General features: G+C 35.7%; 5 protein-coding genes across 6 annotated transcripts; 3 read left to right on the forward strand and 2 right to left on the reverse strand.

The window, feature by feature from the left end:
• Positions 1-21: 21 nt before the first annotated feature.
• LOC145910440 (CCR4-NOT transcription complex subunit 4-like) lies at positions 22-5,605 on the reverse strand. 2 transcript variants are annotated; one of them, XM_082997564.1, is made up of 14 exons: positions 5,295-5,604; positions 5,042-5,239; positions 4,356-4,442; positions 4,184-4,286; positions 3,964-4,088; positions 3,556-3,641; positions 3,081-3,404; positions 2,734-2,816; positions 2,124-2,189; positions 1,793-1,856; positions 1,643-1,737; positions 1,328-1,509; positions 1,190-1,255; positions 23-1,122 (listed from the first exon to the last, which is right to left on the reverse strand). In XM_082997564.1, exons 1-14 carry the CDS (start codon positions 5,475-5,477, stop codon positions 298-300), a joined length of 2,487 nt encoding a protein of 828 aa, XP_082853690.1. In that variant the 5' UTR covers positions 5,478-5,604; the 3' UTR covers positions 23-297. The 2 variants fall into 2 exon arrangements, with proteins under 2 accessions (XP_082853691.1, XP_082853690.1); XM_082997565.1 differs by lacking the exon at positions 2,124-2,189 and having other exon boundaries at positions 22-1,122; positions 5,295-5,605.
• Positions 5,606-7,430: 1,825 nt separating this feature from the next.
• Positions 7,431-9,173, forward strand: LOC145911622 (calmodulin-like protein 4). Its single transcript, XM_082999021.1, has 6 exons — positions 7,431-7,506; positions 7,632-7,662; positions 8,025-8,165; positions 8,233-8,330; positions 8,396-8,486; positions 8,564-9,173. Exons 1-6 carry the CDS (start codon positions 7,504-7,506, stop codon positions 8,662-8,664), a joined length of 465 nt encoding a protein of 154 aa, XP_082855147.1. The 5' UTR covers positions 7,431-7,503; the 3' UTR covers positions 8,665-9,173.
• Positions 9,174-10,386: 1,213 nt separating this feature from the next.
• On the forward strand, positions 10,387-19,665 carry LOC145910494 (inhibitor of nuclear factor kappa-B kinase subunit beta-like). The gene is made up of 16 exons (XM_082997635.1): positions 10,387-11,152; positions 11,219-11,353; positions 11,898-12,010; positions 12,568-12,706; positions 12,922-13,111; positions 13,702-13,877; positions 14,133-14,321; positions 14,608-14,715; positions 14,948-15,098; positions 15,152-15,262; positions 15,601-15,781; positions 15,955-16,064; positions 16,435-16,531; positions 16,664-16,811; positions 17,026-17,108; positions 18,586-19,665. Exons 1-16 carry the CDS (start codon positions 10,994-10,996, stop codon positions 18,731-18,733), a joined length of 2,238 nt encoding a protein of 745 aa, XP_082853761.1. The 5' UTR covers positions 10,387-10,993; the 3' UTR covers positions 18,734-19,665.
• A 658-nt stretch (positions 19,666-20,323) lies between these two features.
• On the forward strand, positions 20,324-21,584 carry LOC145911964 (uncharacterized). The gene is made up of 4 exons (XM_082999392.1): positions 20,324-20,462; positions 20,581-20,741; positions 21,244-21,388; positions 21,454-21,584. Exons 1-4 carry the CDS (start codon positions 20,324-20,326, stop codon positions 21,582-21,584), a joined length of 576 nt encoding a protein of 191 aa, XP_082855518.1.
• A 907-nt stretch (positions 21,585-22,491) lies between these two features.
• LOC145911458 (large ribosomal subunit protein uL3m-like) lies at positions 22,492-25,244 on the reverse strand. The gene is made up of 8 exons (XM_082998793.1): positions 25,092-25,244; positions 24,659-24,951; positions 24,484-24,575; positions 24,250-24,348; positions 23,911-24,071; positions 23,305-23,482; positions 23,106-23,247; positions 22,492-22,729 (listed from the first exon to the last, which is right to left on the reverse strand). Exons 1-8 carry the CDS (start codon positions 25,190-25,192, stop codon positions 22,596-22,598), a joined length of 1,200 nt encoding a protein of 399 aa, XP_082854919.1. The 5' UTR covers positions 25,193-25,244; the 3' UTR covers positions 22,492-22,595.
• Positions 25,245-25,696: the final 452 nt, after the last annotated feature.

A 25,696-nucleotide genomic window follows, 5' to 3' on the forward strand; every position in this document is an offset into this window, starting at 1 on the left:
TAACCATACACAAAGCGTGGTCTTTGATATGTACCACAAATATCCACGAATAGAGTACAGCTTGCATACCATAGATTTTTCACAGGTATGTTGCATGCTATACTTAACCCAGCAACAAAATCTATGTAAATGGGTTTCTGTAGATTCACCAAAGCACTAAAAGGAGAAAACAAAAGCTTTCTTTTCATAGATTACAAGCAAACAATCACATAAAATTCTTTTTTTACGAACACTGTATATTGTTACACAATTTAAGCAAAACTTAAAACCATGTAAAAGGCCAATTTATGCATATTTTTATGATTGATTTTCCAGTAAACCATGGCGTAGACCAAAGTCGGCTGAATTATTGTAGGGAAGCCTACTTTCAAACCCTGGTGGTGGTTGATTTGCAGTGCTAAAGGGAGGCAAAATTTGATTGGAGTATGGCCAAGAAACGTTAGTTGAAAATGACTGAGTTTGTGGTTCATGGAAACTGTTGCTTTGAGTTGTTGAAAGTGGAGTATCGAAGTCTGTAAGAGTTTGCAAAGATTTCATCCAATGTGGCGTCTCGTCCAAAATAGATTGTTGTTGATGTGAACTCATGCTGTGGATTGGTGGTTTCTGACCAGCTGAAATTATTGCTGGATCTGTTTGGTGCATGTGGGATGAAGTAGCAAGTCCAGGCGGTGGGGCCACTGGGCTGTACCTTTCGTCGACATGGCCAACATTTCGGGGGATATACGACATGGGAGGTCTGACGAATCCCGGCATAAAGTTGGATTGCGTGGGACCTGATGTTCCCATTCCCCAATGACCATAACCCATTGAATTTACAGGTCTTACGCCTCGGCCAGCACTTGGAGATGTGTGGGAAGTTTGTGGCAATCTGCTAAAAGGTGACATTGCGTTGCCACGAATATTGCCAGGATTCGAGTCACTCTGATTGTCCATTGCAAAGTTGATGTTAACTGTTGGAAGAAGTGCTCTTAATCCATTTTTCCACTCGCTCAGGCCATTCGAATTCGCTTGAAAGTGGTGTTCTAACTGATGGTGGTTTTGAAGTGGAGAACGCATGTGAAGAGATGAACCAACTGCATTAGGAAGAAATCCACTGCTCACGGTGGGTTGTTGCAAGCCATACTGTGCAAACAAAACAAATGCAAAAATACAAAGTTATGGTATAAATGCCACTTCGCAGACAACTTACTGGACTATTTGAAAATGTTGAACTGGGATAACCATTATGGGCAAATCTTGAAGATTGGGTTTCTGTCTGTACACAAAAAATGGTTATGTATGTTTTTTCCTGTTATCAAGTTTTGCATGCACTCCCCCCAAAACTCACTTGTGCACATTCTTTTTCCAAAAGGTCAGCCAAGCCCTTGTTACATTCAACCCATGGATCAAAACCCAGGTCATCATCACCAGTTTCATCTGGGACAGTCTTTGTTGCCTCTGGAAAGTGCGTGTTAGAATTGAAACCAAACGCTGCTTCCCAATCACTTGAAGTTTTTACTGGGACGACATCTGGCAATGACATTTTGTTCATCTCATACATGAATAATCATTTTTGTAATATACTCACATTTATTGTAAAAACTTCTATATTTTATCATAGATACTGTTGCCAGAACTAATCCAACTGAAAATCTGATCATACCTGGGAGTTTGGCGGCTTTGTTTTGCCAGTTGGACTCTGGTAAATTACTTGGAAGTTGAAATGCTGCTGACTTTGGACAATCCGTTGCGGACAACCTGAAATAAATACTGTTACCAAAGCTAAAGAAGCACAACATTTATGAATAATCACCTCAAAAATTGATTTTGCTGCTGTATGTGATTTTCATGAGACCCCAAATGAAATCTTGCAATCTCTGCAACAAACAAAATGAAAATGTTATTTGATGTTAAAAATATATTTATTATTCTGGTACACCATTTACATGTGAATAACTGTATATAAAACCTGGTAAAAACATGCATACCCTACTATTTAAAGTTAAAATATTGTATATATATATATTAAAAACACCAGCACTATATTTTACATGTGCCCATACAACTTTTTTTAAAAGATTTTTCAATATATTTTACATGTGCCCATACAACTTTTTTTTAAAGATTTTTCAAATTTATCAAACCATTTGCAATTGAATCGGGCGTTCTTTCGTGTTTTGGACCAGTAGTTTTTCCAAATTGTGAGTTGCCTGAATTTAAATTTAATTACACATTCAGTGATGTTGAAAAGTACAAACTTTACATTCAACACAAACAATCAATAAATGGTCAAAGATATTGTAATTGCCTAATAACAATGTGGATTTCATGGGATGATGACTTTATTTTTACAAATAAATTGTGCATATTTCTCTTACACTGTCACAAATGGCTATTTTTCTGCCTGTGAATGTTTAGTACAATTTTGGGTCTTATTGGAAAACCTAAATACGCACCTGGTCTGAACTTTCATATCATATTGAGAATCTTGTTTGCACACATAACATGCACGTATATTTTTATGGTTTGACAATAGTTGGTTAAACAGGAACCAATAGGATTATGCTAGCCCCAGGCAATTGGAGGTATTATTGCTAATACAACAGCCCACATGTAAAAACATTAATTGTGAATAAAAACAAGACTTTCCATAACCACCATACCTAAAGCCCACAAGTAAATTCTGAATACACCACATATTTATGCATGTCGCATTTCCTAAATTTGAAGCATGAAAAACAAAATAAGACATACCTAATGTTTCTAATCCTGTCTGTGGAATGGATATTGGGTGAGTTTGTAATGTGTTGTGTGAACAGCTATCATAAGCGTGGCCTCTGAAAAGCAAATGAGAAGTTGTTTGTTTTGGTTTTACCCAAAATTTAATAAAATATGCCTATGGCAGCATCAGTAACCATTTATTTAATAATCTATGATCGTATATAAGAATAAATTGTTTTATGATCAATCAATCAAGAGGATTGTTTAAAATTGCAGCAGTGCATATAAAACATAGCATCAGTAAACTATAATGTACCTTCAAAACACCAGCCATATAGCCATGACATACACACACTTAGCATACAATAAAAAATATTTACCTGTTATCTATTTCTTGCTGTGACACTTGCGGAGGCGGGGTTGGTGCATTTGAAGAACACTCTGAAGACAACAACTCTCCATCAGTAGAAGGGGAAAGTTTGGGTTGATTTTTTGACATGCTGTTTGTATACGTTGCAGTTGGAACTAAATTGTGTCTTGTGTCCAATGAGTCTGATAAACTCCCAACATTTGTTTCTTCATCTTCCTCAGATTGGCTATGATTATCTGTTGTAAACTTTTCGTCCGAATTATTTGAGGAGCCACTGCAGTGCCTTTGTCTTTTGTGCTCAGTCACAGATATAGTTGGTGGCGTGGACCCATTTCTGAAAATTTTGTGAAACAATGATAGTGAAAGATAAAACTTTTGAATAATTACCAGAATCTTCAAACAGTCTTATGGGCAGGAAAGACTTGTTATCTGTTGTTTGTTATTTCACATTGTTAGTAACTAGTTATATCCAAAAAAAATCATACGCTATGGCGGCGTCACTGATTGTAGTCTCTTCTTTGGACATCATTTGCTCGATCAGTTTTTGTTCAACCTCTTGATGTTTTCCAGCCTAAACATAAGTATTTTCCCATAAAGCGAACCATATTCTACAGTCGTTTTAGATTTTTTTTTCATCACATAACACGGTTTGGCAGGGTATCCTCATTGATCAATCAAAAAAATCAAGGCAAATGCATGGAAAAATATTGTTTCTGGAAGTTTTTTGTCAGATAGCATGGCTTCAGATGGTCGGGGTATGAGGTAAACAAAGCAATAAAGTATCACAATAAACACCTTTGAGAATACATATATAGCTGCCATATTAAATTTAAATTACCATTGTGTTTTGTTAACTAAGCAATAACTTCAACCTTACTAGTACAAAGATTTACCTGCATGTCTTCTTTTGTAAAACTAGCCTCTTCTTCAGCTAGTTCATGTAGGTACATGCAATCACTCTTATGGCACTGTTGATTTTTTAGATACGTACTGCAGTACTTAGTTGTACCTAAAGAGGCTGAAAACAGGTTTTGATTACAATAGATTGCCTGATTTTATATGTGCATAAATATAAACACATGTTAAGCATTATTTTAAATATTTTGAGTATACCTTTTAAAGTACGCCCATCTATGTGAACATTGTTAACTGATTGTATTGCACCCAACGCTTCTTCCATTTTGGAATACGTTACATATGCACTGCTGCTTGGACCCTAGATTTGATGATTTTCATTAGGGTTTTTTTTAGCTCAACATCTTAAACAGTGTGATGTAAAAAGTACCTGAGAACCTGCATAGGCTGTGTTGTTGTTAATTACAACTTTAACGATTTTGCCATACTTTCCAAAGTACTCCTGCCTTTTAAGCACCTACAAACATAAAAAAATTCTTAAGTGAGACACCAAAGTAAACATAATTAAGTCAAATGAAGGTTTGTATTGACAGACAGGCTCAATAGACATGGTAACAGAACAACTTTTATGTAAAATATCCGACAGGCATTATGAGTATTGCTAGAAACATAAAACAACATAATTTAATATAATTTTATAGGGGTGATGTCGCCTGACATAGTGATGTCACAAAAATTGCACCAAAAGCTGTGGTTGAGAGCTGCAGGCAGGGTGTATACGCACTGTTTTAACCTGTAAGGTCTCATCACGGCAGCTGTTGACAGTGGCAGTGTGCTAGCTATTAAACTAGCGGGCACACTAGTTTCCACTTTGTGGTACCTTTCGGTTGAAACAGTGCTTGTACACCCTGTCCGTAGCTCTGAATTATTATGGCTTTTTTTGCACATACAAGCTGTGGTTCATACCATACAAAAACCTGAGCAATATTATTGAATGCAAAACAGTGGGCCTGGTGTTTACAAAGTGCAACTGCCCTGCCTAAAAGTCGGACTCTGGGCACATTGGACTTGTATCTTGTATGTACAAAAATTACTCACTTATTTGTAGAACATTACCTCTGGATCAGATAAACGCTGTGACAAACCAACGACAAAGACAAGATTTTTTTGTAAAACTCTGATGGCTGATAAATGTCGACGATTATCGGTCAATTTTTGACGGCGTTGAACCTCTTTCTGTCTTTTCTCATTTCGAATTTTTTGCAAATCGGAACCTGTTAGAGGCTTGAATTCTGCAGGATTTTCAGGATATGACTGCAAATCAACACTTTTTTACATTTTGGTAACCTTTTTAGGCAAATACACATACTGTTCTGCAGGCAGGACACAATCCGTTTTCATCTGTCCGAATTCGATGCCAACAAAATCTGCACACTTGGTATCCACAAACACAAGGAAAGAAATTAATATCATCCACTTCAAGCGGTTCCATGCAAAGTGGACACTCTGCTGCATCATTCCCATCATTTATCTCTTGAATTTGGATTGGCATCTTTATTATTTAAATGTAATACAGCGTTTTCAAGTGCAGTGCAAGTTTTACCTGTATAATTTGAACTGAATAAAATCAAACATTTCATTACTGCTTTTCAGCTCTGTTTGCTTGATTCTTAAAAATGGTTACAAGATATTTTTTCCCATGAAACAGGTTAAATAACAATTATTTCAAGACTGAATTATATAGCCTACATATATTTATATAAGCATCAAAGCATGCATATTAAATAAGCTGCACATAAAACATTAGCACAAAACAGCTGTCTCCAGTAGCGTATTGATAACAAACAGTACAGCTGTCATAATTTTTGGAGAACGGAACCACTCTGATACAAGGTCAAGTTGTAATATCCTACAACAAATAACTAAAACAAAATTAGTTGACAAATTAAACACAACACAACATTATTGGCTAATTGCGTTTTAATAAATACACAAAGTTCTTATAATGCGAACATTATAAGAAACGTAACAAAAACCAACTTCTAAAACTTATTCTCAGGAATAAACGGCAAAAGCCTAAACCAAACAGAAACATAAAAATTTGGGATGGGTTTACCACTAGATGGCCTTCGTTTATTTATTGTTTTTTGTTGCTTGTTTTTTTGAAAGATAGAATCAATTTGCTCCCCTTTTCTCATGTGTGAATCGTATCCTGTACTGTTGTAGCGTTTTTTTTGTGTTAAAAAAGTAATTATTAAAAAAAAAATATTTTGAAAGATAGAACAACAAAACAAAGTTTTTATTCCCAAAATTTAGTCAGCAATTGTAATAGCAATATTAACTTTTAACAGCGCTAAAACGTCTAACAGTTTTTAAATATGTATAGTTTTAGTATTTTTTAGCAATTTAAAATGTTGCTTTTATTTTTATTGAAGTGTTAGCGACAGACGTTCTGTACACCGATTTTCCATCGCACTGAAAAGTTTATCAAATAATCTTTTTTAAATGCCATTTTGTGGTCGTGTGTTTCTCAAGTAAACTGTTTTACTTTGTCATTGATTATTATGAGCTGATGGAAACTTATCCTTTGTACACGTGCTTTGCAAACTTTCCGTTGACCCATATGAAAAACAGGCAACTCTTGGCAAAAAAAACTAGACAAATTTTGTCGAATATCGTTGGTTTAACGTAGTACTATATCTATACTAGAGCCTGTCGTAGGATGCGAAAAAATGTCAATAATATTTAAAAATTTGTAGATAAATCGCTGGACTAAATGGATAAACAAACAAGGCCCGTGTTTTCAAGCGCTGGGCCCGGTATGATTAAATCGGTCAAACGTGCTAAAGGAGCGGCCCTGACAAACTTTTTTGAGGCATATACATGGAACTTGCTGCCAGGCATTGTTTTGATGACGTATTTTTCCTTCGTACAAGGCATGGTAGGAAATATAAGTAAAAAGGCAGTAGCCTACCTACAAAGTGACCGCAGCAATGATATGTCATCTGCTGATGGTCACCAATTAAACAACAAAGAAGCCTTTATATGAATGTGATTCTTGTCGGTGGCAAAAGGGGAAGGTAGGATAAGCCTGACCGGATCAGGATTTTTCCTGGTATGTCCGGGATTTTATAGTGTTTAAATCTGCGTCTGGAAAAAAATTATAAAAGGCATTTAAATATCATAAATTTTAAAAATGTGGGCTGCATTTTGTTATTTGCGCATCGAACATTAGTCAACATGATTGACATAAATCAGCCAGGGATCGCGCCTACCACAAGGAGAGCACATCTTTTACCAAACCGACGTAATCGCTTGTGTTTGTGCAGGAAAGGAGTAAAATGTTGCAGTATAGTAGAAATGCTAAGTTAGCTAAAATTAACATTTGCTTGCTCCATAATCATAACTGAGATGTTGACTGTTTTATAAATCTTATGCCGGATTCACAAATAAAAATATCGCTTCACCATGATGTCAGTAGTTGGACGTTATGGTTCATTGCACACAATCCACAACTCTTCTTTACAAGTAAAATCTGATAGATTCTTGTTTTGGATATCTTGTCAATAATCGCGGGAATGGTAAGTAAGAATTTTGATACGATTTTACTACATATGCAAGTGACAACATGTACATATGTGTTTGGAAGTAAACGTTAATTGATGTATGGGATAAATTGGTTTAAAGTGTTTGTATTTTTAAACAGGCACGTCACTTGACAGAAAAGCAAATCGCAGGTTTGTTAATGTGTTTGCACGTTTTGTCACAGGTTTATACTCGGGCCAAAATTCCACAGTTGGTAGAGTTTTCTGGATTATAGGTTTTTGCAGTTTTCACAAATCTACTTCTAAACAATTTAGCCTAATATAATCCAACAGACAAAATTATTTTGTAGGATAGTGAAAAAGTAGCCTATAGTGCAAATCACATTTCATAAACCTGTAACTCAGAGAAAAATTTTAATTATCAGTAAAAAAAATAGACAAAAACATTGAAAAATAGACGTATATTTTTGTACCAGTCGAACTGTTTGAAACAAATCTAGGATGCCTTATGTAACGTACTTTTGCCAAACAGTCAACATGAAATTTCCATGCAGAGTACAGAGAGTGCTTCAACCTTCATGACAAAAAACAAAATGGAAGGATTGTGTGTCGGGACTTGGTGACTGTAATGAGATCACTTGGAACTTGTCCAACTGAAGCAGAAATTCAAAAACATTTAAAATCCTTATCAAAATGTATTTATATTAACACATCCTGGAATATCTTATTGCTGTTTAGTCATTTTATTAATTTTGTTTGTAGCTCCAAATGATCACATGGATTTTTCTCAATTCTTGGATATAATGCATAAGCAAGGACCAACTGAAAACGTTGGGTTGGAAATTCTGGAGGCATTCAAGGTAATCCTCTGGAAAATAATGTAATACAAACTGTTAATGCTTTTTTTTGTTTGCAAAAAATTTAGATGACAGACGAATCCAAAACTGGTACCATTCCACTTCAGTATTTAAAACACATTTTAATGAAAACTGGTGAAGTCATGACACAAAAAGAAGGTTTGTATTAAATCAATCAGTGAAATTTTTATGTCTATCCTGGACCTTTAATACATTAATCCTGTGTTTTTGTTCAGTTGATCAAATGCTGCAAAAGGCAAAGATTAACAAAACCCAGAAAACAGTGAACTACAAGGACTTGATATCTCAAGTTTCATATCCTATACCAGACTATTAAAGTAGTTCTGCAACCATTGATTTCTTGACAATAGTGCAATTATTGTAATTGTTGGTGCTTTTTTCTCCGATGATTGTGCCCATATGTTTTACATGATTTTGCAATTGAGCTTTTAGTCGAATAATTATGGTGTTTTCTAAATGTATTATAGAAATGATGTCTCAATTTTTTGTTTTTAGCAAAAATTTATATGGCTGGCTCTGATGCTTGATTTAAAAATGTAGTGAAAATTTATTTGGAAGTTAGCAAACTTATTTATGCGAAGTAGTTTAAATACTTGTTTAGATGGTAAAGAATTTGAAACGGTTCCAATGATAACCTGTGAACAGTCGCAAAGCCAGCCCATTTCGATGACAGTAAAATGTACAAGTTTTTAGTTTCACATCTCGCCAAAAACGACCAGGCATGTTGAACAGCGAATTATATTGACCAAAAGCGTGCCTTATGATTTTATCAAAATATTTAAAAGGGACCATACTTTTCTGGGCTAACGCCACATTCGTCAGTTAAGACGCCGTCAAATAAATGTTTCACTGAGACAACTCGTCTGAAATTGCGTTTTAAGAGATATACTCTATAACATGGATGGCCGAAATTTTTTTAATGAGAGCCAATTTTGATCTGGTGGGGCCAGCATTTTTTTACAAAATTTTTCACAACGCAAAACAAACTTTGAAACCACAGCCGCGGGCCACATGATATTCCACCGCGGGCCACGTTTTACCTGAGGGCCGAAGTATGCCCTATAATCAGGATTACCACCGGTCAGGACCAAAAATTAATTAAGCACGCTGGATTTTAATGATAAGAAATGGATTTATTTTGTAAACTTTTCTTAACTTTGAAGGACATTGCTTGGTGTGAATTACCTTTTATGGAGGCAAATTCTTTAATTTTTTTAGGCCGATATTCAACAATGAAAACGGGATCACGTTTGGGTGAGAAAACTACGGGGATTGCAAAAATAAACACAAATCTTGGAAACAAGCACGGTGCGGTAGCCATGGTTGTAATATAGTCAATTTTCCATCTGTCTGCAGTCTTTAAGCTGCAGACAGATGGTCACTGTTTCGACGAAAACGGTCTCGTTAGTGCAGCCTGGTGTGACTGATTGACCAAACAGCTAAGGAAAGGATTCGACTTTGTGGTAATGTACAATCACCGTCATCTGTTGATCTGTTGGGCACCGTAATGAAGCTTTCGTACAGTTTGAACAGTGATGACTCTAACGCATGTCCAACTATAGGCCTACGCATCAGCGATGCATGTAATAAAAATACCGAACATTCGATGCATCCCTAGTGTACCTGTGTATTTCAACAATTTCGTTTGTCGTATAAAAAACTACACCGCCAGAAAAAAATGGCCTGGTTTATTCAAGCGAGTTTAAACGGATTAGGATTCTGTACTGTAGTTATCATTTCAATTCAGTTTAGTTTATGTTCGCCATTATCCTTACCAATATAATGTAAAAAATACGCAGTGAAATGCTGTTGGTGGAGTCTCAAATTCTGATTCGAAAATCATGAAAATTCGAAACTGTAAAGTTTGCTCCGTTCCAACTTGCAACACAGCATTCTATGGTTCCAAGTATATTTAAATTTTGCAAATGTTGTGCGGTCATGTGTAGCAATTTTGCCGACGAACAGTAGCAAAATTACTAAAGGTAGAAAAATACCCAATCACCGAATTTCAGTATTTCAAAGCATTTTAAATCGAAAATCTAAACCGAATAAGTTGCGAAGGAGAGTTTCCTGAATCGTGACATCTTTTCCTGCTCATTCAGTCTGGTTTTAGCTACGCTCTCACGAGGTATTGAAAAAATTTTGTGAAACTGGCAGGCAACCCATTGAAAAACAAGTTCCTTCTCAAGCACGTTTTTGGTTTACGGGATAATTAGGATGTGTTAAGAAACGATAAGGCCAAGAAACAGGAAAGGTTTAATAGATTTTTGATTTATTAACTTTGAATTTTACCACAGAGACAACATACAATGAATAAACCTACGTTGTGTAAAAGTAACTCAAAACTTTTGTCAACTGAAAATATCTTGGCAAAAATTTGACTACTCTATGTCTAAGGACGTAACTTGATTTGGATTGTCAACACACAATACTCTTTTCAAACTACGTAAATGGAATTTAAAATATATAAAAAAATGGCATGTCTGATGCTTAAATTCTTCCCTGAGTTAATTTGCTTGTTTGTTGCAGCTCTACCTGGAAGCTTTAAACCACTCAGTTTGGGCAAACCTTAACATATAAGCAAATAGAATGACAAGAAAATATATATTCTTGTGAAGTTTGGGCCTATCACCCACAAAGTGCTGATGGCAACAACCCAGCAGGTTTGGAAAAAGCTGGATGTGCTTGGCAGTGGAGGTTTTGGCCAAGTCTCATTGTGGGAAAATGTACAAACACATGAAAAAATTGCCATTAAAGTTTGTCGCCAAATAAAGGCCAAGCACTTGCACAGATGGGAGCAAGAGGTAGTTACAGAATAAACAGTTGTTTTTGACAAAAGATTTTTCATCAATTATTTTTCATTTGAACAGGTAGAAATTATGCAAAGCTTGAATCATGATGGTCTGGTCCGGTTTCATGAAGTTCCAAGTGAAGTAAAAGCTAGTTTTGGTTCAAACATTATTGCACTTGGAATGGAATACTGTGAGAAAGGAGACCTTCGAAGGGTGGGCTTTGACACTTTATTGATGTATATATCCTACATTGCAAGGGTTGTAAGGCACAAATTTAAATATTTTAGGAATGTAGGATCTATTATAATATTTCATTTAGAAATAGGGTAATTGTATTCATGGTTCTGACTTCACGTCAACAATGATACAGGTAAAGATTGTCAGAAAATACATTGGTTTAGATAGGAGCAACTATTTGTTATAATAAAACAAAAAACACATGTTTTTTTATTTGAACCCTTAACTAACTTTTATTTTATTCCAGTAGTTGAACCGCTCACTTCAACAAAGTGTTTACTACCCCTGTTAACATGTGACATTTTATTTGTTACCAAGAATAAATATTAAGCAATGTGGAGCCAATAACCTAAAAAAACGATATCAGACGGCTTTGCTGACCAAACGGCCAAGCAAAGATTTCCATTTTGTGGTGACTATAGTCGCACCAGATGCACTGATGAGACCTTTTAGGTCGAAACAGTGGCCATCTGTCTGCAGCTTATACACAATAAATATTAATGTTGATATATGTATGCAGATGTTGGTTCAACCAGAAAATTGCTGTGGTCTGGATGAGCGAGAGGTCCGGGCTGTTCTGGGAGATATTGGATCTGCTATCAACTATTTGCATGATAACAGTATTGTCCACAGGTGGGTGTCAAAAGCGTGAGAATCAGGGTAGTTGTATTGCCAGGGTTGCCACCGACTTGGGGCCCAAAATCAGAAAGAATTGTAAAATCATTTGATTTTTCTGTAACAAGTGACCTATCTCAAGACAAGGGTGATGCATTTAAACACAGGGTTGTCACAGAAAAAATGGTTGGCAAGAAAACATGTGGCCAATTTGTGTCCTTATGCCAATATCGAAAATCAGAAATTATAAGTAAACATTGCTACAAAAAGTGCTAATTTATTATATCCCCCCCAACTGGAGTATTTTCTTATCTCATGTGATAGGTTTGGTTTGGGATTTATGATTCCAGAGCAATAAAACAGATCATTTATTAACCTTATTTTTCCTTTGTGTTGGTGTTTATGTGTTGTGAATATGATGTTCAGTAGAAGCCACAACAACGTTTTTTTTTCAAGTTTATATGTCACTAAATGATTTTTATGTACAAGTTGTAATTTTTGTCCTATATTAAATTACCAGTGGTTCTGTTAATTTTGGTACTTTTCCTATTTGTAACAAAGATTTTTTACTGCAGAGATCTCAAACCAGAAAACATTGTGCTAAAATCCAAGCCAAATTTTACAATGGCTTACAAAATTATCGACCTAGGGTATGCTAAAGACTTGAGCGAACAGACATGGGCAAAGAGCTTTGTGGGAACACCTCATTACCTTGTGAGTTTTGCAATTTTGGCTGGTATTTAAAGACTCCATCTTAATACAGTGTAAATCCTTCTTGTGTTCTTATTTGAATTTTACATTTTGAATGACAAAAGTTTAATAAAAACGCTTGTGTCTTTAAAATTGTTTGTTTGTCTGATATCACTTTGCTACATTTGAATTAAAACCATGCTGTCTCCTAGTTTTTCAATCATTGATTTTTACTTTAGGCTCCTGAATTTTTTCGAGTTCAGCCACTTAGCTACACTGCCACCGTTGACTTCTGGAGCTTTGGTTTGGTTGTATTTGAGTGTATCACTGGGCGTAGGCCCTTTTACCCACATCTGGAAACTATGCAGTTTTTATCTAACCTTAGAGAAAGGAAGAGAGATTCTCACATTTGTACCATTAACAATGATGGTAAGTTCCAATAGTTACAGCAAAAAATTTTGCATTATTTTCAAGACATGTCAAACCAAAACCATCATCAAGTTATTTGTATTTTCTTGTGTAAATTAAGGATCATACAAAGTGGGTATTTTCTGTAAATAATTCACATTGATTTTGTTAGTCAGCTTTGCAATCACTTCAGTAAAGTGCAAAAAACTACAAGCTGACAAAATTAAATTACACCATTATGATTGTGTCATACATCTTAAACAGTATGAATTATATACTTTAAAAATTCCTGCTAAATCTAATTTTTAAATGTGTGATTGGGTAAATATAAAAAAAATAATTTCAACTCCTGAGTTTCTTACAGCAATACAGAGAAAGAGCATGATCCATATAAATTATCAGGTCTGCATATTAGCTGCTCCTGTATGACATTTAGTGATGTGGCATATTTTCCATGCATGTACCCTTGACCATTTTCATAACGTCATAGGTTTGTCGATTACAAAAAAAGTTTAATCTGTTGCAGCTGGAGATAAACTTTTCGCTGTGTTTTACTGATATTATATGATTGTGTTGGTGTCCAATGTTTAACATGTATGCAATGTCTTTAGGTGCTGATCCACAGTACTCCACTGAAATTCCTCAACCTCACAACCTTAACTCAATCTTTGAGTCGCGAATCAAGGACTGGTTAAAGTGTATGCTCCTGTTGGACCCCAACAGAAGAGGAAATCTTAAGGGTCAAGAGAATTGGTATTCTCAGCTTAAGGAAATCTTAAGTGACAGGGTAGGCTATTTAAAAATTATTTTATTTTAGTTGTGGTAGCAATATAATTGTACAAGATTGTGCTGGTGTCTGTTGGTTGTTATTTCATATACCAGGCCCAATACTATACTATACTAAATAGCTTTTCAAATAGTTTAACCCTGAAATTTTTTTTTATTTCCCTTGTTTATTGGCTTTTTTGGATTGGATAGACCTACAAGCTACCATTTTACTTGTTGGCTGGTTTGCTTGTAGTAACATTACATTGTGTTACAGGTGGTTGAAGTGTTTGACGTTGGAACACGTAGCACAGTTCCTGTTCAAATCAATGCTGATACCAATGTTGCGTTATTCAAGAAAAATCTTGAAGATAACCTAAGATTTCCAGTATCTGATCAAATTTTGCTTTTTAAATCTGGTGAAGCTCTTCATCCCACCCTCAAAGTTCTCAATCAGTTTGACACAGTAAGACTAATGCATTTTGTTTTACTCAACTCACTAACAAATGTATTAAATATTTGTGTCATTTAGTTTTGTTTTGCATATTTTATCTGTTACAACCAAATTTGACATGATGGTATGATTTTGAAATTTTGTAGAAATTTTTCTAACTGCAATCATTTTCTGTTTATTTTCATTGTTTTTGTTTGCAATGTTGTATGGTAATATTTACTGCTTTATTTTTTTATTTTACAAACTTAAAAATATTTTTTGTTGGTATTTATTAATTTTTGTGTTTACAACTGTGTAGAAACAGGAGAGAATGCTCTATCTTTCTTCATATCAGCTTCAATCAAAACCTATTGACCAGAACACACAAATACCGGATGATGTTTCCAGTTTTCTTGCAAAATCTCAGGTATTTTCTGATATATTTTATCCAACATACATATTTGCATGTTACCTTGTTTTACACAAATCAACATGAAATTTCCAATTCTTTGCATACTGCCCATATTTTGTAACATTAGATATTTCCCTCAACTCACATGATTAATCACTTTAACCGCCTAATCAAATCTGTATCATTCCTGTCACAGTCACAGCAAATTGTAACCAGCCTAGTATGTAAATTTTTTTTGTTTTTTTAGTTTAATCCAAAACACATGAAACGAGTCCTGAGCCTGGGAACAAACTGCGTTGCAAAGTTAATCAAAATGTGTTTACAAAGTGTGGAAGCCTGTTTCTCTGTGCTGTTCAGTATGTTTCGATACAGAAATAGTTTTCACACGTCTATGTCAGGTTGGCAAACTCATTTTTTGTAGTGCTCTATGTACATGGTTGTTTTTTTGTAGACATCAACAAAAAGTACTTCTATTTTCTTGGCTGTGTGACAATGTTCAACACTGGAATTGCCCAAGATATTGAGGCATGCAGGGAGCCAGATGATGACAATACTGGTGCAAGTAAGTTGCTTGTTATTGTAAATAAATATATATACCAGTCAAAACCAAGCTGCCATTTGTAACTTTCAAGGGTGTCTCTAGTTTTTTCCATGTATTCTCTAAGGAAATATTTCATATAAATTATGATAATATTTCGATCTTTGATTCAGAAATCTTTGTGTTTTTGTTGGGTGCCTTAGGCCAAAACAGTTGAAAAGCACTGATGTACATAAAAATAATATTACCCACCCAGTTTAACAAATGTTAGTAAAGTTACGACAAAGGCAAGAATTTTTCATATGCGGCATGCAACTTCTGTTTATGTTTAATATATATATCTTCTTCATTACTACTTGCAGTTAACACGGATGAGCTGTACACTCAGTTGATGAATGACCGCGAAAATGTTGCAACTTGGGAAGAATCTGTGAAACGAGAGTTTGAAAAGATCATGCAACAAAGTCATGAAGACCCAGCATTCAGTCACAAGGACATTTGGACAGAACTTTTAAAGCAGAGACAACAAATGCTGAAAGAAAGGTGATTGTTGTTGGGAAAGACAACAAGTTCAACTGCCAAATAGCTGGAGATTCGCTGACAGTGATTTTTGCTTGGGATACTGGTTTTTTATGCATGCCCTCAAAGCATTTGTTGCAATATCATTCCCACTCTGAAGCCAAAAGTTTAATTATTCATGTTTTTGCCTTGTGCAGATTGGTAGAAGCTTACAAGAAACATGAAGTGCTTAAAAAGCAAATAAGGGAAGCCACTGCCCATGAGCACAGACCAAACAACTCCCAACCAAATTGCATCACTGGAAGTGGTAAATCATGAAGTATTTATAAGCAATTAGTGTATATCTACATACAACTGTCATAACCAAGGCTTAAAACTTACTGATGCAGGCAGGAAGTAAACTCCCTTTGACATTGGTTTGCTTATTTAGCGCTGTTGGATATATTTGCCTTTATTAAACATTGTGCACTGGGAGCAAGAACTGGCCTATTAAAAAAAATTGTGTTTACCAATTGGCCAATATTCCCATGTGTAGTGGTGAAACCAAAGTCTGTTCTGCAATGCTTGGAGAAGTTTATTGAAATTTTACTCAAGCAAATTTAATTGTTAAAGAAAATGATGAATACTGTGCACCCAAAATTGCAAATAGTGCATGTTTTTTTTTTTTGCAAATATAGGTATGGTGGATAAACTCAAGGAACATATCCTCAATTTTGTTTATCCCACAGTCAAGCAGTTAAAAGAAGTGGACACAGAAACGGTGAAAACGACGTGGTAGGTCAAAGTTACGTTTAGCTACTTGCACAACATTTAAAAAAAAACACTTTAAAATGATGTGTTGGAATTTGGAAATAAATTAAATGTTACAATGTGGACTAAAACAAATCAACCTAATTTCTTTCATAGCTCCCTCCTGAAAACTCATGAACGTTTCTGTCACTTGGCACCAGGCTGCTACAAAGTGGCGATGACCATACAGCATTACACAAACGAAATGCAAAAAATGCAACAGGCCAAGCAAACAAAATTGTGGAGCCTCATTGCCTTTATGAGGGTATGGTATATATATAAGCATCCAAATGTGAATTTAATTATGTTCGAGTCAGACATGCAAGCTATCTTCTAAAGCTCGTATTTGTTTGCTTTTACATAGAAATATCGTCTTATTTTGTCAACTTATTCATGGGGATGTTGCCTCATTCATGACCAATCATTAGCCAGGAAACCGTACCTTGTAGTTAATATTCTGATTTTTGTTTTTATCGCAGGGAGATATTGTACAACTGAACAACTGTTTGACTCAATTCAGTCCTGAAAGGGTGGAGGATGATATGAACCATCATATTGATCAGTGAGTAGGGATGGGCAATTCAGAATAGCGAATACCAATGATTCGAATCTTAAACTATCCGAATCCAAATTGTCTTCAAATCGAATAAAAGGTTTCATTATTTACCTTCTATGTACGGTAACTTCCGTATTTGCGCATGCGACGGGGTTAAAAATTAATATAAGCCGCCCTCGAATGCAATCCGCACGTAAATGTTAAAGGCAAACTTTGGTGCCCTACGATATTTGTCAACAAATCTGTCATGTAAAATTGTCAGGTACATTGATAACTGTGTTTGATAAAACGTATTGGTACGGCAGTGCAAGTTAAAGGTGGATTTCATTGAAACTCAGAACCGCAGACAAAATATCAGGGTGACATTAATTGCAAATATTGCAAGCCGCCCTCGATTGTAAATTTGAGAAGGTTCGCGTTTTTTTTTCTCGCGGAAAACTTTAATATTTTTAAATAGTATGGACGCCAAAGAATATCTGCCCTTAAGGAATTCAGCGAAAATCGGTGTTTACTCATGGTTATGACAATATATTTTTTTTATCGTTGGCTTATGATATATTTTTGTGCGAAAAAAGTAAGTCGCTACCTCGTAAAGTGGCCGAGTAACCCTCGTTCAAAATTTGTTAACTGGCGATTTTTTTTTGTCAACTAACATCCCTCTGGTCGATTGTAAGCATTACAAACGGTAGGTTAAACAACTTTATAAGCCGCTGCTTACAATCGAGTAAATACGGTTCGTATCTTTTTTCGTCAATCTTTTGCTACGGTTGTGACGTGCAGGTTTGACAGCCACAAAATTACGTTGTCGCTTGGCAGGCAAGCACGTAGAGAACCTAAATATATTACAGTGCAATAAATTTATTCTTTGATTGTGCTTTGTTGTTGGAGTCATGTAAAAAATCTTTTATGTTTATTGTGCTTCAGTGCACAAGCTAAAACAAAAACAGAATAGGAGGATTCGCTATTCTGGATTCGATTTAACTATTCTAGAATGTTCTATAATAGTGTGTTATTCTATATTGCCCATCCCTATCAGTGCGTTCTGTTTCTGAACGGAAAATATGGCCTGTGCCATAAATCGCTGCATTATTAGTTTTTTGACGTCAAACACTCATCTTGACATAACATATCGCATGTTCGTAAAACTTCTTTCGGTTTGAGGAACAAAATACCACGATTCGCGAACCCGTAGGTGCCTTTGTTTACAAACATGTTTCCTAAACAATATGAAAAGATGTTGGTTATGTTTGTAAAAATCGAACTGATACATCGTGGCTTTATTCCTTCTCCGAACTCATTAAATAAAAAAATCTTTGGGCTTAAAATACATGCGAGTTGCAATATTGCAAAATAACAGGCAGGAACGAGCTGTCTCGCCTATTCGATTTGCAGGTAGTTGTTGCGGAATTGTTTTATGTCAAAAGAACAACCACAGTATGCACCTTATGGCACAGAAAGAAATACTGTGTGTTATTTATTTCAGGTTTGATTCGTTTGTCAAAGAACTCCACGAGGATACAAACGTTCTCGCGTCACTAGATTGGAACTTCGACCCAAAACAAGACCTCGCCGAACGGGAAAGCACCGAACCCGCTACCCGCCATGCCGCAACGGCGGACGATGTCTTGTGACGTCACAATACCAGGAAAGGCTGTGAGTTGCTGCGAAAAGATGAAAGGTGGCTGCTTTGCAGGGAGGTAGAGAAAGTGTCCAACGAAACAAGTAATGCATTAATTGCAAAGTTTCCATTTAGCGTCACATCAAGACATTGAATTAATACTACTGGTGATTTTGTAATGCTTGTTTATGGGAAAATGAGACTTTTAAATGAACGCAAAAGCAGAAATGAAACTTTTAAGCTACACTGACACGTATTTGCATCACCATTGGCCCATGTGCAGGAATATTATCTTAATCATGCGATTCTGGTGGGATTTCGAAGCCCAACGTCCTTTAAAATATTGCCGCTATTTTTTAGTTTATCGCATGCACTTTGTGTCGAATGCGACGGCGGCAGGTTCACATTGTTATGATGGTGTTCATTTTCATGCGCTTTAAGTGTGTTTTGCTTTTCAATGCGAGTTTGAGCTAACAATGTCTTCTCGGTTTCGTGCTGCCGTCGTTTATTGTTGTCCTGGGAACACTAAAACGTTCACTTTCTTTTAGAATAACTACACGTTGTCATCCCACACTGCTTCAAGTTAGTCATTTCTAGTTGATATTTTTATACCTTTTGTTTTACGTCCGACGTCGCGCCCTCGTTTGTAGCGAGAAAAAACACGGTGCCACACTTGCCTGTATGGAAAAGAAACTTCAAAATGCCTATTCACTATCCAAAACTTCATAACCCTATAAAGTACCTGTGGAATCGAAACAAATGCCATTTGATTGTTACAAGAGTTCATGTTGCCAAAATGTGAACTGCCGAAAACCAGCCATCATCTGCTTTACGACGAACTTTTTGTCTTCTCTTCAACATTGTGCCAGTCTTTTTGATTTGTTTTAATTGGAAGTTTTTATTTTGAAAGAATCGTCCCATTAAAAATGTTGCAACGAACAGAGATACCCGCAGTGTCGAAATAGATGAATCGAGCCGCAGGTAGCCAGTAAACCGATATATGCAGTTTTTCAAAACTACTGAATAGCAGAAGTTATCGTGTATGCGACGTCGTTTTTCCATAGAATACGCTACGTTCATGTTATTTCAAGTTTTGATCGACTGCCGGTAATCTGTGATTCTTTCATGGTCGTAAGTCGGATTCAAATTTTGTATTTAGAAATCCGAATCGATGATGGTAATACCTAAAAGGCATATTACAAAAAGTACTGGTTTAAAGTGGGCTGCTAGTATTCACCCATTACCTCCGTTCTGCGTATAATAAAAAGCGTATTTTTTGTAAGTAAACAGCGTTTCCTTAAAAACAACACAAAACGCCGACCGTCCACAATTATGTGCACTACAATCGTTACAATGAACGGCCTTCGCTCACAACCACAGAGAAAACATTTCGATTTTCATCGGCGCAGGCGTATCATCGATGGAATCAAGTTGATGTCGAATGCGGCCTGTAAAAACAAACAATATCCTCCAAGTATTCTCTATTGTGGCCTCTGCCCAGCGGAAAGAAAACGGCAGATGCCAAGCATCCTTGGTAAAAAACATTTTGCTGTTATATAGCGTTAGGGTTGTAGCTCATTGGGATCGATCGTTCAAACGAGCAATGTTTGTTACAATCAGGTTCGGGAACGACCAGCATGAGATATTCAATCCTGATTGTATGGTGATAAATTTGCTGAAAGAAATCAAAGGAAAGTGTAGAGTTGGTTTGAGCCAAGACATTGACCTTACTGATGAAACCGGTCAGTATATTTACTAGCAGTTTTATTTTATTGAAATAACAAAGTTTTGCTCGTTCGTAGACAAACAATGGGGTTGGATAGACCAATAATTGTAATTTGCACATTCCAATTTTACTAGGTTTATTGATTGGAATTAGCAAAGTGAAACACGATGAGCGTGGCTTGACATTACTGAAGCCACACGAAACATACATACTGGTCGAAAAGCGAGAAGCAAGTGCAAGCGAAAGCGGTCTCAAAGAAGAGAAACTACAAGCTTTGCGAGAAAGACTTGGCAGGGTGAGATTTGTTTGCGCTCTTGTTCTATGGTACCATACGTAAAGTTTATGTCTCTATCCTGAATCAATGTAGTTGGCAACTCCTGTGACTGAAATGTCAAAACTGGCATGTACAGTCATTATGTTGTATTTGACAGTTTTGTTTAAATCGTGGTTCGTGTAATGTTTTATAATATTCCAAAAATATCGACACTTTTGAATACTTGTCATTCCAATAATTTTACTGTATGGGATACTTGCGACAAGCTAAGCAAACACTGAAAAAGAACTTCTCTCTCAAGAAGGTTTGATGAACCTTCGGAGCCCCCATGCCACATAGACCTGAAATTATATGCAGCCGATATTGGAAATGTATGAGAATATGTGATCAGTAATAGTAGGAAGCAAAATAAAAATTTACCAATGGGTTTTAAAATTTTGCGACAAAAGAAAATAGTCAAAAGGGTGCGAATTCTCACGTTTCGACGATTGTACCCATACGACGAATTGTTTTTCTCCAGCAGCATGATAAATCAAACAAGATAGCACGTCATCCCCCAAAAGACCATTATTTCCCACTGCTGTTGTGTGTCAACAAACTCTACCCGGAATACGTTTTTCATCGTACTGTCGAAGAGAAGAAAGTTTTTGTCAAGAAGAACCAAAAAGGTGGCGTATTGCCCGATAGGTGAAAGAGAATTGTTGCTAATTTTCCTTTTATTTATGACGAGCAGACAACAGAACAAGCACCCCGACAAGAGAGTCGTCACCTGGGCTGATGAGGAAATCTGTTTTTACACCAACGCGATTTAGACAGAACGCAAGACGCACAATGGCTGCTCGTCGATTGACTCTGATTACCTAAATACAATTAGACCTATATTGTAGGCTATGATATACTGTTTAATTTGATGCTATCACAAAAGTAGACTTTCGTCGTCCAACTTCTATTTTCACAATAAAACCACCTACTCGAAAATCATATACACTACTACTCAATGAAAGAACCAGTTCGTAATAATTTCGTTTGTTTGACTGGCAATCAATTAGTTGCGTTGCCTGATTATGTTCTGGTAGTCGAAACGCGGTAGTTTGGAAATAACTTATAAATTTACTTACATAATTAGTTTAGGTTACTTTGTAGCACACGGCTACATATAGACCTATAGGTGATTGACAAAATAATTGTCACTAAACGTAAAACTTTCTTCAGGCTTTCTTCTGATTTAATAAACATTCACAAAAATTACGTAGGCTATTTCTTTCCAATACCTTCAGAAAACAGCCATCAGAAACGAAGGCATGTCAAAATAAAAAACGACGATTGAGATATCCAAAAGTGCTAATGAAACGGTTTAATACATTGGTAAAATGCATTTTACTTTTGAAAGTAATATTTTGTTGTATTCTCAAAGAAAGACTGAAAATCTCTCAGTAGAGACAAACTTTATGAAATAATTCAACCAAATGTTGTACTTCATGTGACATTGAATCTTTAAGAGCCATAAAATTAGGCCTGCGATCCCTTGCGCGGTCGGATGACTATTGCTGAGAAAGCAATAGACGCCTTTGTTCTTGTATACCAATCTCGACAGCCATGCGGGCCCACTAATTATGTTAAAAATGTAGCAAACTATCCAATTCCTGGCGAAAAATTAAAATCTATTTTTTTCAAAATTACACATCTCAGGTGCTTACGGCCTAATGTAGGTGCATGGTCATGGACGTCATTACAACAACCACTAAGCAACGTTTTTTTATTGTTTGCGAGGATTTGGACGCCAACGACGTACATTATTTTGACAAGCCACCTTTCTCTAGATGACACTCTGGCAAAGAACTTTTGAAAACGATTTGTTTTTCGTAAGAGTGGCGTTCAAGTCGTCTTTTTGCTTTTTTCCGTCTCTGGTAGAATGATAGAAGGATGGTTTAGCGGATGAACAAATTCGTCGTAAATATTTTCAGGAAGTTCTGTATTGTTGTCTTCTGGAATATACCTAGGAAACGGACCTGAAAATATATTTTAGATGTAGTTTTAATTCCAACAGAACGTATTTATTTATATTTCTCAATAGCCAACCAAATTTTTGTTGAAATAGTGTTTTCAAAGCAGGCCAACCAAGTGTTTTTGAGCTAAAAATGTTTATACAGTTTTTACATTTGCCGGTAATAATTTAGGATGGGCAAAATAGTTGGGTTATTTGAATATTCGGCCGAATCCGAATATTAACACTGAAAAACAAAATCAATAAGTTTAACCCGAATTAAAACAAATTTACGCATTGGTGTTGAGATTTGCACACGAAAATGAGATATATGTAAAAATATATTGTCGAAAAGTAGCTGCTAGTTTTTTTTTCTGTGTTGGAATTAGAGGTAAAGTTACCGATTAGCCTTTCTGCTTCTTCTTTTGTGTTCGGTTTTAACCGGCAAACAGAAGTGTCACTTATTTTCACGAATTGATTAATGTGCCCAGGAATCCTTCCTTTAACATATATCACATTGTATCTGGTATTGATGCGCAGAACCTAGAAACCAATACATTTAAATGCCGGAAGTCAGCAAGTAGAAAGTTATTTCAATACCTTTAAGCCACGAGTGTTTTCATAAGTTCCACCAAGTTGGCCAGGCATTTTTTTTCCTTTTGTAACCTGTGCAGTCCCACTGTTAATGGAGCCAACCCTCCTTAGATTACGTTTTGCATTAGGATGCCCTCCTCCCATGTGCCATCGCTGCACAACACCTTGAAATCCATAGCCGATACTGTGTGCAAAAAAAAACCTTTAGATATGTGACATTTTAAGAAACAGGGTAATATAATATCTGAATTTACTGCAGAAAAATGCCTTAATTTTCCAACTGAAGGTCGTTCATCTTATTTTCATTAAAACCCTATTAAGTCTTTTACAAGTAGTTTTACAACACTTCAAGGTCTAAAAATGTTGCTCAAGATTCTAACGGCAAACATAATTTCGTTTCCCAGTAATTAAAAAAAATGCTAACCAACAGAAAGGTCACCACACCCTGACCCAGAATACAAGTTAATTCACTTGGGAACTTAGTTATAAAAAACATTGTGTATCAATGAAGTTCTAGCCTACATTGCATCAGTTTGTAATACGGATATCAATTGCAAGTGATGTATATACAAAGTTTGACTAACAATGACATTTGTATTTTGTAACATTTACCTTTTTGCTAAACAATCCACATACTGACCAACCCTAAAATGCATTGCATTCAGAGGAGTGCCAGGTTTAAGAGCAGCATTTTCTGTTATAAGGAACCGAAAACATTTTGCTTTCATTGGCAAGCCAGCTTCAAGACAAAACTCCGCGTACTTTTCATTTTTCTAAATTTAAGAACAGTGTTATGAGACAAAACATACTGAGGTAACAAAATGCCATCAGGACGTTTCAATTATGTTTTTTTCACATTGTAAGACACTTATTTACTTTTCCATCCAATAATTGCATTTTTTGTGAAAAAATATATTGTACATTGAATTTAGTAATAATAAGGATACACACATAAAAGGGGCTAGCATTTTTTCCTCCAACAAGAACTGCGGCATCCCTACAGTTGTATTCTTCTTTGGAAAAGTATTTAATGACATTGCAATCCACAATCTAAAAAATATAAATGGTTTGTATCGTACTTAATCATATCTTTGAAATTTTTTTCCACTTTTAGTATCTATATAGTAATTGTTACAAGCATAAGCTAAGTTTTTTAAAAAAAAACACAATAGTTTTTTTAAAAACCTGTATTAGAGTTGAATTGGCGTAACTTCCATCTTTGAACCAAATTGGGTGAACACCCAGTTTAATGCCGACTGCACCACACCGTTGTGAACCTGATCAACAATTAAGACAGATTGTCACATTTAGTTGCAAATGAAATGTAACAACCACCATGAAAAACATATAGGCTTAATACCTCTGTGCCATTCCTGGATAGGCCATTGATCATCATTCAATGGGTAACTCAGTGATGCTTCTTGAAGAGTTTTTGAGTCTTGCATGGCAACATTATGTAAAAAGGCAGCATTTTCCTTCGTCAGGTCATAATCCCAAGACCATCTTGGTGGGGGTAGAGTGTGTGCAGGCACAAATTTATCTGATCTGACACCATATCGGTCTGTGTAGCGCATCGAAAAGCGTTCATGTCTTCTCACAGCAGTAACTGGCTCAACAGGAGCAAAAACATTTTTTGCCTTGGGCCTTCTATGTCTGTATAACATACATACATTTGTTACAAATACATGCATTTTTTGCATATTTGATATGTTGATAAATTTGCCCTGAATCTTTTCAGCAGTAATGTCACACTTTTATGAAAAGACACATGCTTATTTGCCAAAACATACTACCTTTTGGCCATCCATTTCCTGTTTCCATGAAATGGTCTTTTGCAACATGTACAAATAAAATTGTCCAGAGAGGAAAGGAAAGGCCGTCTTCCTGTCAGCATTTCCTTCTAGTGTTTCATCAAAAAAGTTACACTAATTAGGAACTTAATAAAACGAAAACTTTGTGAAATAACAATAATTTTTTTAAACAAAACGTGTAAATTTTATAAAAACAAGGTAGAAGGTGTCTGTGTTTTTTAAGGCAAAATGCTACTGCAAATGAATCATGGTATTCACAGTTGCATTTAGGTAACATTTGCATGGTTATTGTAATTAAACAACCCATGAAAAACATACAAACTGAAACAAAAATAAACCAGTCCAAAACGAACAATTTTGCATCTTCTATAACATTACCTACTGCTGTCATTTCGGCGAAATTTTTTTTTATATCAACGAAATATTTTTCACGCATGACTGAACACAACTTCAATGGATTTACCAAAAACAAAACACAAGTATATGCACAAATTAGAGCATAATTACCATCAAAAAACATCAATGTAACTTTGGCACACCTCCGTGATCAATTCACACTATTTTGTTTTCACAAACTGTATATACTG

This window comes from Ascidia mentula, chromosome 8 (assembly GCF_947561715.1).
Source record: "Ascidia mentula chromosome 8, kaAscMent1.1, whole genome shotgun sequence".
In the NCBI taxonomy this organism is placed as follows: Eukaryota; Metazoa; Chordata; class Ascidiacea; order Phlebobranchia; family Ascidiidae; genus Ascidia; species Ascidia mentula.